Source organism: Phoxinus phoxinus (assembly GCF_949152265.1).
Source record: "Phoxinus phoxinus genome assembly, chromosome: 8".
In the NCBI taxonomy this organism is placed as follows: Eukaryota; Metazoa; Chordata; class Actinopteri; order Cypriniformes; family Leuciscidae; genus Phoxinus; species Phoxinus phoxinus.
The window spans coordinates 20,655,339-20,670,094 of record NC_136883.1 but is presented as its reverse complement, the minus strand read 5'-3'; the positions used below and the strand labels follow the sequence as shown (position 1 = coordinate 20,670,094).

The 14,756-nt window shown below is 37.1% G+C and overlaps 2 protein-coding genes and 1 long non-coding RNA gene across 5 annotated transcripts in view; 2 read left to right on the top strand and 1 right to left on the bottom strand.

Annotated features, from left to right (window-relative positions):
• Window positions 1-6,489, top strand: part of arhgef17 (Rho guanine nucleotide exchange factor (GEF) 17) — an 84,493-nt gene extending 78,004 nt beyond the window's left edge. For both annotated transcript variants that reach the window (XM_079621302.1, XM_079621301.1), the window contains exons 19-21: window positions 564-738; window positions 1,110-1,382; window positions 2,744-6,489. In XM_079621302.1, coding sequence (XP_079477428.1) covers window positions 564-738; window positions 1,110-1,382; window positions 2,744-2,928 — 633 coding nt within the window. In that variant the 3' untranslated portion in view covers window positions 2,929-6,489. The remainder of the gene's footprint in view (window positions 1-563; window positions 739-1,109; window positions 1,383-2,743) is intronic.
• Window positions 1-14,756, top strand: part of relt (RELT TNF receptor) — a 470,714-nt gene that overhangs the window by 431,587 nt on the left and 24,371 nt on the right. Inside the window, exon 1 of one of the 2 annotated variants that reach the window (XM_079621303.1) lies at window positions 9,155-9,349. The exons of the other annotated variant lie outside the window; for it this stretch is intronic. The gene's annotated coding sequence lies outside the window, so the exon portion shown is untranslated. Of the gene's footprint in view, window positions 1-9,154; window positions 9,350-14,756 lie in introns of those variants that run through there. 2 annotated transcript variants of the gene reach the window in all.
• LOC307003154 lies at window positions 9,155-10,454 on the bottom strand. The gene is made up of 3 exons (XR_013798632.1): window positions 10,301-10,454; window positions 10,159-10,215; window positions 9,155-9,279 (listed from the first exon to the last, which is right to left on the bottom strand). It is a non-coding gene; the product is annotated as an uncharacterized lncRNA (long non-coding RNA).

Here is a 14,756-nt window from a genome sequence, read left to right as displayed (position 1 = left end):
GCAAATTTTTTATGCGATATTCCAATCTTGCACATAACTTTAAGCAAATGGAGCTGAATAATGACAGTTATTTTAAGAGCTGATTTACAGCTTAAATTTAATTTGTTTTATTACTGATGAATTTTACAACATTAACAATGTCAATTTCCAGTTGTTGTTGTTTTATGTGAAGCAACTTTGAAACAATATGTATTGCAAAAAGCGCTTTATAAATAAATTTACATCAGCAGATTAAACATTTAGCTAACACTTTAGTTTAGGGTCCAATTCTCACTATTAACTAGTTGCTTATTTGCATGCATATGACTAGGATATTGGCTGTTTATTAGTACTTATAAAGCACATATTAATGCCTTATTCTACATGACCATATTCTACATCCCTTAATCCTACCCAATACCTAAACTTAACAACTACTGTACCTTACTAACTCTCAATAAACCGTAATTAGGAGTTTATTGAGGCAAAAGTTAGTGAATGGTTGGACCCTAAGATAAAGTGTGACCGTCACATTTTGCAATTTTCACTTTCTGTCTCATTATATATTTTAATTTCTTCCTCAGCACTCGTTCCAAGTGGGCCAGGACAGCGGGCGCTGTGTGACCAGTATGGTGAGCTACGGCAAAGGCGTATGGATCGCTTTACAGGGCAGTGCTCATGTGCGACTGTACCACGCTTCCTCATACGAGAGCCTCACGGAGGTCGACGTGGCACCAGCCGTGCACAAGATGCTTGCAGGTATTGTTAAGTGTGCAGTTATTCATGATTTTCACCTGCTGCATGTAAAAACAAGGGGAGAAATTCAGAAACACTTAATTCCGATAGTCTGCTTTAGACATTCTACTAACTACAGTGTATAAGTAACTTTGCAACTTCTTAGCCGTCATTAGAGTATTAGTAGACTGTCTGATTAATATCTGCTAATACCTCAACAGACATTCTACTGACTATGCAAATACTTATTCTACTACTAACCCTAACCCAAGTCTACTAATACTCAATGAGAGTTAGTTGACATAGTTGCAAAGTTCCTCATAGTTAGTAGAATGTTTTGTTTAAGAGCTGATTGTATTATACTTTGCAGACTAAAATAAATCCCTTTCTTTTAGGGTCTGATGCCATTATCCGGCAGCACAAAGCAGCCTGTTTGCGGATCACCGCTCTTCTGGCATGTAAGGACCTGCTGTGGATTGGCACCAGTGCAGGGGTGGTCCTGACTCTGGCTATCCCACCAGTGTCGTCCAGCACTGGGCCGGGCACTCTGCGTGCCCCCCTCGTCCCCATGGGCTCCGCTCATGGCCACACGGGACACGTCCGCTTCCTCACGTGCATAGAGCTGCCCGAGGGCTTTGACGTCAACTTCCCACCGACGTCGGAATCAGGTTTGTTTCTCACAACCTATTGCAGTCTGGGTAATATTGACAGCGGATCTGGCAACAAAACTGTATATTCGTTATTTATAAGCAATACAGAGACATTGATCTGTTCTGTGTGTTTTTATATGTTATTAAGCTACAACCTGAAATCCAGAGTGTTAAGAGTTCAGTGACTTAATCTGTTCTCGTCGGTGTCCATAACGTGTTGTAATTTTTTATTTTTGAGCAGTATATTTTAAAAATTGACCATATTATATTGACATATGATATACATAAGAACAATAATAATAATGATATGACATACTTCACAATAATAATATAAATTATTTTGATTAATGTTATGGAGGAAAGCCAGGAACTCATAGCATCTTAAAAATTGTCCAAATGAGGTGCATGGACCAAAAACTCCAATGGGCTTTATGCACGGCTACACTACTTCCTGAACTTTAGCCAGCTCCTTTGTTTCCTGTCTGCCATTATTGGACAAACTGGTTAATCCAGGTGTGTCTGATTATTGTTGTTGGTCAGGCACACCTGGATTAACCAGTTTGCCCAATAATGGCAGACAGGAAACAAAGGAGCTGGCTAAAGTTCAGGAAGTAGTGTAGCTGTGCATAAAGCCCATTAGGGAAACACTTTTTTTAAAAAGTCCACACTTTAACATGACATGGGGAACCACCAATTGCAAGATTGTTAAAGTGTGTGGACTTTTTATTTTATTTTTATTTTAATTATGATTAAACGCATGATTATGATAATGATAATTAAATCAATATTTTAAGATAGATATTTATTTTATTTTATAAATGTTATGGTATTCATTTAACCCAAAAATATTGTAAATGATAATTCAATAAATAAAGTTTTTTTTTTCAGGAATTTATGCATGTATTCATAAAACCTGTAAAAGCAATGGTCTTTTTAAGTATTTTATTTTATTTTATTTTATTTTGCTCAAATAGCAATGTAAACTAGCTAACACACACAATTAGACAATTTGCTCGATTGAAACGCAGAACTTTCTTTTTCTACAGTTGCAGTGTTGATGACCGTTCCGTTCCCACTTTTAATTTTTAACATGTTGATGCGATAATTATGAACCTGATTACACCTGCTATTCACATCCATCTCAACTGGTCAGAGATAAAAATATCACTCAAACCATCACATAAACGCTAATGGGTCTTAATGCATCCCACACAACAAAAAAGGACCGCATACTTACCTGTCAATCAACCATTGAGTTTTGAGTGTTTTAACCTTGACTAGTTTGACTAGTACTTGTAAACGGATGCATCCAAGACGGATGTTGACATAGCATCAAATGATGAATGGATATGTGTGTGTTTTATTCACTTTTCTTACAGTGAACTCTGAGAGCCTGCAGAGACGAGACTCAGCCCGACGGCGCGCTTCCACCCTCCTGCCCGTCAAATCCAACCTGCTGGTCATCAGCGGCGGCGACGGCTATGAAGACTTTAGACTGACCAATAGCAGCGAGACGGTGGGGCGGGACGACAGCACCAACCACTTACTGCTGTGGCGCGTGTAACGGAAGCCCCGCCCCCACAAACCAAGCCGCTGGACTGGTCCACGCACTTCCCCCCGAAACTCCGCCCCTTCCTGTCCTCTGATGCGTTGTGTACAAGCGTGTAACACGTCAACAAATCGGGTGTTTGTTTTCCGTTACGTTGTGTTACGTGTCATTTTGTTTCTTGGTGTGAAATTTTGATCTCGCTTGCCAATGTGGTGTTTCCTGTGAGCGCTTTTGAATGTTGTGTTGAAACTTTAGGCGCAGCTTTAAAAGCGGACAGAGAAGAAAAAGTGATTGTGAAAACCATAGCAGAGAAGAAGAGAAGATGATCAGAGAGGAACAGGTGAAGTAAAAAAGGAATAGACAGAATTGTTGGATAGAGAGCGGGTTTGAATGCATCGCACGAGGCAGGAAGGATTGTGGGTAATGTGTGGATGGACATACCGAGGGGAAAGACGAGTTTTTTCATCCTTCACTTTGTTAGAGGACAGTCCGCACACTTTTATGGTCAACTACTGGTCTCAACAGACTGTGATTTGAATCGAGAATGAAGATGTTTTTGTTAAACCTCTCATCGGAACGAGATGAGAGGTAATCTTACGTAACCAATGTGCAATATAAGGCTAGAGTACCTACAAACTGCTATACCACACACACACACACACACACACTTTACTACTCCAATAATCAACAAACTCACAGTCAGAGATATTACACATTATCACTTTATTATTTTGGTTATAAAATCAATCTTATGTATAAAAAAATAAGACCTTCACTATATTATGTAAAAGAGCAGCAATGACATTCCATTTATAGGTATTGTGACATAAAATCCTTTTGTACAGTATTTATGTTTTTTCATTTTTAGTTGAGTCTTTTTTTATATAGCACTTAATTTATAAATAATGTAGTCTGGCATTTTCTCTACTGAAAGATTTTGACGCTCAACTCAATTTGGGTCAGTGAGTTTGTGAGAGATTGATTCTTTTTTCTTTTTAAACCTTATTTGAGTGACAAAACATCCAGGTCATATTTCACCCTAAAATCAAAAAGAAATCAAATAATAATTCTGCATAAAGAAAATGAAGCCTATCTTCAGGACCGTTTCAGATTTTCTTTTTGCATTGTGTTATTTACAATCACAATAAATCACATTTCCCCCTAATATTTTACAATTTTAATGCAAAAATGATCTCACTCACTTTACTGTAAATCATTTTGCATTCTTTCCAGGCAATTATTTAAAATTGAATCTAGTACAACAAATACTATGGTGTGTCAAAAAATTACAATATGGAGATTTTCTTTTCTTTCTTTTTTTTTTGCACTATAGTAATTGGAATTTGGGGAAAATGTTACTGTCATAAAAAATATGTAAAAACATATAGTTTATTTGAATATAGTTTGAACTATAAAATGGAAATGTTCTTGACATGCTCCATGAGATCCACCCATTGACAGCTTTGTAATTCCACTGGTCGTTTTCCTCATCATGGTAATTCAGGAAAGGGAACTGTGTTGTTGCTAAAGACAGCCTTGATTTGACGAATAGAGTTTGGAGTCGATAGATCAACTCTGTGCTTGTTTTACGAGTGTGCATGTGTGTAGATTATAACATGTAGAATGAAGTCAGACGGGTTACAGCCCATGAACTGCATGTGGCCGCTTATAAGAGACGATTAACTGCTAAACCGCTCTGCCTGCGCCGCCCGCCATCAGGTGGGTCCACTTCCTGTTAAATGAGCAATTTCAGCTGCCTTAGTTTGCCTGGAAAGAACCGAGTCAGTCACGAACACACCCAAATACTCGCTCACCCGCATCCAAAATATGCCGAATGACCTGAAGGATGTGAAGTCAAGACTTTTCCCAGACTGCATCACGCATGGGAGCATTTCACAAGTTTGTTTTATTGATTGATCTGGGTAGGTATGAATGCTCGCAGGTAGAAATCGTCACGAAGATCCTCAGAGAATCATATTTTCATAATCTGAGTCTGCATTTTAAAGTTTTAATCAAATATCCTAAATCAATCAGTGATGATCGTCGAGTCTTACTGTTGTAAGTGGCCCTTTCTAGTTAAGACGTCATCAATGTTTATTGTAAATATTGGTATATATTGCCTTTCTCTGTACATAGTGCTCTCACGGTCCACGAATGTTCATAACTAATGGCATATTTTTATAAGTATTTTTGTCTATTTCTTTTCCTCATTTGGCATGTGCCGTCTCATTTAAATTAAAACTATTACAGTATTTTAAAAGAAGAAAAGAAAAGCCGGTCCTTGTAACAGTTTTCATGCTTTTTTTTCACACCGTTGTCCTATGATGTCACTGTGGGTTTCTTTGTAATTAAACTTTCACTGATGCCAGAATCTCGAGGCTTCGGTTCACTCATTTACAAACATGTCCACACATGATCCCTATCATCAGACTCATATGAGTCACTGTCAAGTCAGGAAGTTTTCAATGATTGTGAACAGGCACCTTCTTGGGAAAGGAAATAAAACACTCTTGAGAAGGTCAGTTTAAGGGGTGGTTGCAAAGTTACAACACTCAAAGTTCAAAGCAAAGGGAGATATTTTATTTTAAAGAAATTGCTTTTTAAGGACTACAACAACCGGCTGGTAGGGACTACACGACATTCCTCCCGGGTTAGTGACATCACCAACCCTAAAATTTACATAAACCCCGGAACACGATTCATAGATTATCATGACAGAATATGCTAATCAATGACTAGAAGATAACTACACATAAACTACATAAATTCACCAACTAACCATTCAGAAATGTTTTCTACATGTTGTCACTTCTTGAGTCTCTTCATCTTTCTGACTTAGGTTTGAACATAAAAGGCTAAAAGTTTTTGAAATGTTCAGTGCATGTGTGTGTGAGGTAAAAGTACACAAGCTGTTGAAGCTCCGCCCTCTTCATGAAAGGGAGCAACAGCTCATTTGCATTTAAAGGGACAGACACAAATACTGTGCGTTTTTGCTCACCCTCAAAAAGTGACAACTTTAACATGCTACAATATCTGTGGGGTATTCTGAGTTAAAACTTCACATACACACTCTGGGGACTTCAAAGACTTATTTTACATCTTGTGAAAAGGGCATTATACCACCCATTTTTAAGAGGATGAAATGAGAAGAAAATCTTTTGTGCCCAAAGATGAGATGTGTTTGAACCGAATTTTTTTAAAAAGCTTTGATTAAATAAAAAATAATACGAAAATGTTCATCGACCTGTCCATCTCACAACTGTTCGATTCATTGACTATTTTGTCTTAGAAACTTGGGTAACTTTTGTTTCCTGGGTGTCCTCACAAAAATGTAGGACACAGCTAAATGTTAGCTACACGTGTGGTGATTAAAATAGCAAGATCATTTTAGTTGTTATATTGGTGTGTGTAAATCCATTTAACATTAGGTTATGGTTATGGTTCACACTCGTTGCTTTTGTTAATAATTTCCCTATGTGATTAATAAAAGCAATTAGTAGTAAGTGTAAAATATGATTCAAGTGTGAATCATCACTTAGATTTGCATTTTGAATTTTTCAGAATTCTTTGAGAAAAAGAAAGTTCAAAATAACAGTTTATTTGAATCAGAAATCTGTTGTCACATTATAAATGTCTTTAGTGTCACTTTTGATCAATTTAATCGAGCCTTGCTGAATAAAAGTATTTGCCTATTTATTTATTTTTAATCTTACTAAATCAGCGTTTGTTTTGCTGGTGTGTCATCAGCACAGTGTTCTGAATGACTGTCCAACATTGACACCAACTGAATGAAATACACAAGACCAATTCACGTCATCTCACTGTGAACTAAGTTGTGCGAGAGCACAAAGAAAGCTTTATAATGTCATGCAATGAACATTCAGTGCCTGATAATGCAGTTCATGGTTTGTGTGAGAGATCTGTTTTTATTCTGACGCACAATTCAGTGCAGTTGGCGTATAAGAAACCGAAGAGTGATGCAGACTACATGAACTCTCTCTCTCTCTCTCTCTCTCTCTCTCTCTCTCTCTCTCTCTCTCTCTCTCTCTCTCTCTCTCTCTCTCTCTCTCTCTCTCTCTCTCTCTCTCTCTCTCTCTCTCTCTCTCTCTCTCTCTCAGGTTACAGAGTAACAGGGAAGAAACATTTAATTAAAGATTTAGAGCATTTTTAAGGTTTCTACAGAAGCATCAATTAAACTAAATGCACACAAAAGAGTTGAACAATCATGCACTTTATTTGCCAGCGAGGATCTCCACAGTTAGGCCCACACACACACACACACACTTTATTTCAATAGTTTGCTAGACATTCTATTACTAACCATAAGTAACTTTGCAAATACATGTCAACTCTTATTAGAGCAGTAGACTAGACTTAAGTGGGTTAATAGAAAAAGCTGACATGCAAAGTTAGTCTGTAAAATGTCTGTTGTGGGGCCATCAAAATAGTGTTAGTATTACGCAGATAGTCTAATACTTTAATGAGTTGACATGTTGTTGCAAATTTACTTATAATTGAATAAAATCTGAAAAATATAAAATATAACATAGTACTTTTGCAGTTTGTTTAAGGTGTTTGAACCTGAAAGCTAATTACAAATGTTGTGTCAATTTAATCACATGTGCAGTTAGGCTACACTTTAAAGGCAGGTGGGTACTTTATTCATTCCATACATTAGTGTCTCTACCCTCCTCATTCATTTTTTTAAACCTTCTTAGTGTTCCTCAATCTCATTATTAACTAGGCTATATAACAAGAACAAATAATAAAATAATTTGTTAAACAATGCCTGTTTTCCCATTCTTTTTTTTTTCTTTTTCTTTTTTTAATTAATAGGGTCGCCAAATTTACCTGGTGTGAACCGTGTAAGTAGTATTTTTTGCTGCACAAAAATAAATAAATCTTTGAGGACTGATTAATTGGCCTACAATTCACCTTTATTTCACAAGGTGGCAATGTCTGATACACAATTATGAAGTGACGTTTCACTCATAGTTACCGCATGCAGAAAACAAAAGGATAGGAAGTATTATCAACAAAACTTAAAATAGCTCAGCGATTTACTGCAGACTGAGCAACGCAATCTTCTCGCTGCGCGTGATGGTGGATCTGGCGAAGAAGCTAGTCAGCGATCAAAATACTGATTTTGAAGATGTTGAAAATGATAGATTTGAGAATATGTTTGAGATGGCGAATATGAGCCAGATGCTGAATGTACTGGGAAAGCTCTGATGAGGACAGTGATGATGGTATAAAACATCTGCTCAAACTGAACCCTTCCAAGCTCCAAAAGGTAACAAAAAATGCTTTATTTTATTCTTCTGTACTCTAATATCAGGAGATTTATATTATTGCGACAGGTAGAGATCCATTATAGGTCTGGGTCTCTAAAGACCCGAATATGTAATAATGATTGGTGAAACGTTCATGCATTTAAGGGTTATCCACTTCATTGGATGGCTGCTCACATAACATTTGGGTGGCATAGGATAGGTCTCTTCTTATACATCAACCATCTGGTTTATTCAGATTGCTAAATAAAATGGCTAGTAAATTACATTTACAATGCTAAATTTGCTTGATTTTGTTCTTCTTCTTATGGTTCATTGTACAGCAGAGTGACTCGTTTGGAATGACAAACTAATAATGTGAGATTCTATTAAATTGCCCTGCAGCGTGTGTGCATTCCATCAGCACATGCTGGAGACACAGAAACATGCAAAACCAAAAGAGCAGAGTTTATGTAGACAATATTTAGATCAAATATAAGGTGAGATGTTTACTTTTTGTCACAAATGTCACAAAAAAAAAATGTTCCCCTTCTTTACTGCATTATTTTACTTGGGGAAACGTGCTAAATGAATCTACTAATTTCACTTTCTTCATCATCATGAAGCCAATTCTCATCAAATTCACATATATCACAGTAAATCACAAGATTTACAATATTCACTAACACAGTAACATGATACACTTTATCATTTTAAACCATACACATTTAGTTTTGTTTTCTTGAAAATACTATTTATGCAAATAAATTACATTTTGTTCGACATTGTGAAATGGCCACTGTAGCAAAGGTTAATAGCCTTTTAAATATTTTTTTTTTTTTTTTTTTTTTTGTTCAAAATACATTCGTATACAGTAGCTATGTAGGCCTATCTGAGTAGAGAGAGAGAGAGAGAGAGAGAGAGAGAGAGAGAGAGAGAGAGAGAGAGAGAGAGAGAGAGAGAGAGAGAGCTGAGGGAGGTGCAGATCATATTACACACAGACAGTGTGTGTGACGTGTTTCTCTCCGTTCTCCTCCGTCACTTGGTTCAAATGTTGGATCCCTCTTCTCATCTCTGCGGTTCCGTCTCTCTCTCTCTTTGTGTAATTATAAATTACACATTCGGCATATGATGATTATAGGACACTTATGAATTCAGTAAAACAGGTAAGATACAAACTTTATTCAGTGTGCGACGTGTAGTTTAACGGATGGTGACAGTTGCAGTGCGGATGCGGCATTTCTGCCGGGGTATTTTCAGTAGGCTAACTTATGAATTCGGTTGTGTGTCCTGTATTGTATAGACTACTTCATACTCAGATGAGTGATATACTGTACTGAGCTGTGCTACAGTATGTTGGCGTTTTTAGAGTTTAAGATATGACAAGTTTTGCCAATATCTCGGTCCGCATTGAAGACAATAGAATGTGTTGTGTTGAGTTTGCTAGTGTTTCGTGATGCTCTTACTGCGCTCGTTCACTTCAACGGCTGCAAAACAGTGTCTTTCTATTTAAATATGAACTGTTAGCTGTAAAAGTGCTTCAAACGGATTATTACTTTATATTATTATCTGAATTCCTCATTGACAGACGCACTAAATATGATTTTTAAATGTCTACAACGCGAAGACTTGGTAACACTTTATAATAGGCTAACTTTCATCAGTAACATCAACATATATTCTAAATTATAATACTTAAAATATCTGATAATTTATTGTGGTTTTACAGCAGCAGCATCATTAGCTGTACTGTAGTCAGTCACTATGGTAAACATTGTTGTAAACTGATCTGTTAAATATTATTATTAATATTTGTAATAAAAAGTCATTATATGAACGTATTTATATGTGATTACAATTGCAAATGCATAAACTATAATTTGAAAACAAATAAAAGCAATTTAATATCATGCACCAAAACGACATTGACATTGCAGCCAGGAACATTGTGTTTTACTGTATGTTGTGAACTTACCTTCAGTATTTATGGTGGTCTTTAAACATCTCATACTTGCTACAATGTCCATCGAATCTGATGCATGAGAGTAGAAAGAGGAACACCATTTATTTGTTTTATGAAACGAAGCATAACAAAATAATTTATTGCCATCATTTACCTCCTGTGATAGTGTCATCCACTTCAGCTGTTTAAATCATTCAGGGATCACAAATTGTTCAGCTCTTTTCTAGAGAACTCGGTTAACTGAAACAAAGCGGTGAGCATGTTTAAATACATCTCATCATAACGTGTCGCCCACTGGGCAGCTTCACGCTACACACACACTCACACACCAACAGACTTTGGCACACACTGCACCAGCTGCGGTTTATACCCGCTGGAAACACATGTTTGTGCTGCATGCATAATTTATAGTCATGCACTATAAACAAAAATGCTGGGTTATAAAACATTGCACAACTCATGTGTCAGCCTATAGGAACATGTTGAATATATCCCAAAAAATCCCATTTTAAAAAAACTTTTAAGTTACAAGGCGCCTTGTCGTTATAATTAACATCTTTTGTGAACCCTCCATGAATATAGTGAATCGCAGCATTGGCACAGAGCCTGGATGTAATTGTAATCTCTTTGTAGTTCTACATCTTTTTTCCTCAAACACTCTTACGAATTATTCTCACGTTTGAACTAAATGCACTAGTATTGCCGTGTTCAGCATTACCTGCTTTATGAGGCACGCAAATGCTTTAGTAACTTTAAGGCTCATAAAGCAGTGTGATTAAATGCATGGCTCTAATACAGCCGGTGTTTTAATGGGACAGGCCAACAGACTCACTCTGATATTGTAATATATTTGGCACATTCTGATCTTTAGATTTCTGACTCATCAGCATGAAGTCTTCACATTATTTTCAGATTTTGAGGCACGAGCCTTAAAGGGTTAGTTCAACCAATAATGAATTTTGTCATTAATTACACTCATGTCATTCCAAACCTGTAAGACTTTCGTTGATCTTCGGAATACAAATGAAGATATTTTTAATAAAATATGAGCGATTTCTGTCTCTCCAGTGACAGCTATATGCAACTACAACTTTGTCGTTTCAGAAAATTCATAAAGAGATCGTAAAACTAATCCATATGAATTGAGTGGTTTAGTCCAAATTATCTGAAGAGACACAATCACTTTGTATGATTAACGGATTTAATATAGGCTTTTATTCACATTCATTTTCATATTCAATTATTAGAAAAAAAAACACTGGTGTGTATATCTGGGTAGATATTTTGACAAAACAATGGCACTGACATATTTTTAGATATCAAACATGCATTTTAACCTGAGACTAGGCTTAAGCCTTGTCTGTGAAACCAGGCGTAGATTTAGTTTAATGGCAGTTTTCCATAATAGAGCAAATAAACTTAAAATTTGCTTAAACGAAGAAAATTTTTTGCCAATTTTCTTGTTAAAGAAAACGGAATCGTCCATGAAAAATCATGATGTGTGATAAATTTGGCATATAACTGTGATTCAGTGCCAGAATGTTTCCAAATTAACGAGACTCATGTTCATGTGTTTACATAGCTGTCCGTGCATTTTTCCCATGCTTGCATACTTTTGTTTTGATAGAGTTCATTTGACCATCCTGATTCTGCTAGTGTGACGCTGCAGTCCAAACAAGAGCCTTGCTAGGACTGTTATCTGTAATTGCCTATGCTCCTTTCTTGACCCGTGCTGGAACGACAGCACCGATTCAGAGTTTTGAAGTGGGAGTTTGGTTGGCAGCTTTGACATTGGGCACGCTTCTCTGAAATTATGAAGCAAGCGTCTGGGAAGAGCCCAAACCCTCCATGGCTGGAGGCAGGAATCAATGGCTTAATTAAAGCTTCATTATTTGTGTTGGTGGACCGTTTCACTAGAAACGAACCAAATTTACTGTATACTTTTCCTTCCCTGGCGTGCAGACATCTACCTGCGTTGGCTGGCGTGCCCGCGTTGACCTCTGTGGTTTGGGCGCTGCTGGCGCTCTGAACCTCAGATCAGCAGGGATTTACTGTGCCCCCGTGGGTTCTGCTGAGCGCTACTACTGTGATGCATTGAGTAGTATGAGTAAACATTGAAGAAAATAATCTCTATGTTACAGACAGGAGATATTTTATTTAATTAATGGTCAAATTAATGTTCTTCAATGGCTTTTTCAGTACATGCTCTAAAGCGTTCCAAAACTCTTGTGTAGGTATTACCATTTATTATGTTTTTGGTAATATCATGTGTACCACTTCAGTTTGATGTCGCTCATAAATTACATAAATTCATTCAAAATCTATTGATATATTTGCATTTAGGCTACCCTAAAGAGTACTAAAAATTCCTTTGCATCTCTTGGCTGAAAAGATTTTTGAACATTTTTGCATCAGTGAGTGAGTTGTTGACTCATGAAACCCTTTGAGCAATTCAGTCTGACTTGTGAATTAATACATCTTGGTTCAATGAGCCAGTGAGTTTTTGAATCGAGAACTGCTCAATACACGGGTTTCTGTGCAACGTCATCACGTAGATGTGCGCGCATCTAAGAGGCAGAAAGCAACAGTCTTTACGGCTATATCTAGCAGAAGCAGAGATGACGCGGAGCTGTTGTGCTGTAAACATAGGGTATGTCATGTTTTTATGATTCGCAAACTTAGTTGGACAATTTCTTACTAGTCAACTAACTAACTTTTTACATAATGTTATATTAATATGCAAATGAAACACAAGCAAACAGATTCAACTCTGAAATTGCAGTTTATTATTGAGTCAACAAGAATTTACAAACAATGCGAAATCTACGTTAATTACAATGTTCTTTTACAGAACTCGGCATAACATATAGCGGTCTTGCCTCTTGGATGCGCGCGCATCCGGTATTGTTTGTATACAAGAAACCTGTGTATAAGTGATTCAGTCCGGTTTGTGAACAAAGCATTCTTGGTTCAGTGAGTTGTGTTTAAATCAGTTTTTTTCATGCCCTTTCCATCGCTAACTTCCCTCCGTCTCGTTCACTCGAATGTACGTCATTGCTGACGTTGCACGAGTGCCCACTACTTGCGGAATTCTTGAAATGGGTTTTAATGGAACTCCCTAAACCCTTGAAAACTGGCAATCCGCTATGGAGCTGATTCGTTATTTACAGTTTTTTTCTTATAATTTGTTAAATTACACACCATTCTATAGGCCTGTATGTAAGAGCTGTTGGAGAAAATTACACAAAAATTACAATACAAGAAACTATGCCCCGGTTTTACAGACAGGGCTTAGATTAAGCCAGGTTTAGGCCTTAGTTCATGTAGGCTAGATCAGAAGTAAGTGGCTTTTATAAACGTGCCTTAGGGAAAATAAAAACTGCATCTTGAGACAAAACTATGGCACTGACATATTTTAAGATATTCCAATCCAGAGCAAGTTGCTTTCAGTTAAAACAGCTCAAACCGAGTTTTAGTCTTGGACTAAACTTAAGCATTGTCTGTGAAACCGGGGGTGTAACTGTGTAAAAAAAAAAAAATAACAGTCAGCTTAAGGTAAGTATTATGCAGTTAAATGTCAAAATACGTCCAATATTATACAGTAGATTTGTGTGGGGTGGGGGTAGGCTAAATTAAAAGGTTATTTCACCCAAAAATTTAAATGATCCCATAATTTGCTCACCCTCAAGCCATCCTTGGTGTACTTTATTCTTTCAGCCAAACACAATCGGAGTTATATTAAAAAATATCCTGGCTCTTCCAAGTGCATAACCTTTAAAATGGCCCAAAAGCACAAAAAAGTACCTCCATCCATCATAAAAGTAATCCATATACGGCTCCATGCCATTTTGTAAGAAAAATATCCATATTTATACATTTATAAACTATAATCACTGGCTTCTGGTAATGGCGTTATGCTGTGATGTCACAATCGTGTTGCATTGGACCGGACCTGCCTGAATGATATTCAGTAAACTCGCTCCCTCAGTCAAAATCGAGGGGTCGAGGGTCTGTCCAAATAAACTTTGCTCGCCCAATAGATGAAGTTGAACACTTCAAAATGGAAGTGGAGATTCCCCTTTGCGAGTGTATGTCTAAAAGTGGAATTAAACACAGCACTGCTCTGAATTATTCAGTCGGATTTGTGAATGAATCATTTTTGGCTCAATGAGTCAGTGAGTTAGACTTAAGGACTGCTTGAGCGATTCAGTGGGTGCTTCTCATTTCTTTTGTGTATCCTCATTTCTTCTTAGCTCCACCCCCTAATCTCGCCCCTATTCTCTGCATCATCTGGAAGCTTCCTCACTCCCAATTCCTCGCCTCCTCGCAGTACAGTTAGAGAATTGACATGACATTCAAGATGGCTGAGTACGATCGGTTTTCGGCTCACGGGCTGGAAGATGGAGGAACAAGGAAACAGGGATGAATCAATTTGAGTAGAAGCACCCAGTCTGACTTTTGAATTAATCATTTTTGGTTCAATTAGTCAGTGGGATTCTGCTCTTAGCGATTCAGTCTGTTTTGTGAACAAATCATTTAATGAGTCAGGCCAGGGGATTGTTGACTCAAGAACTCTTACCGATTCAGTCAGATTCATGAGTGAATCATTT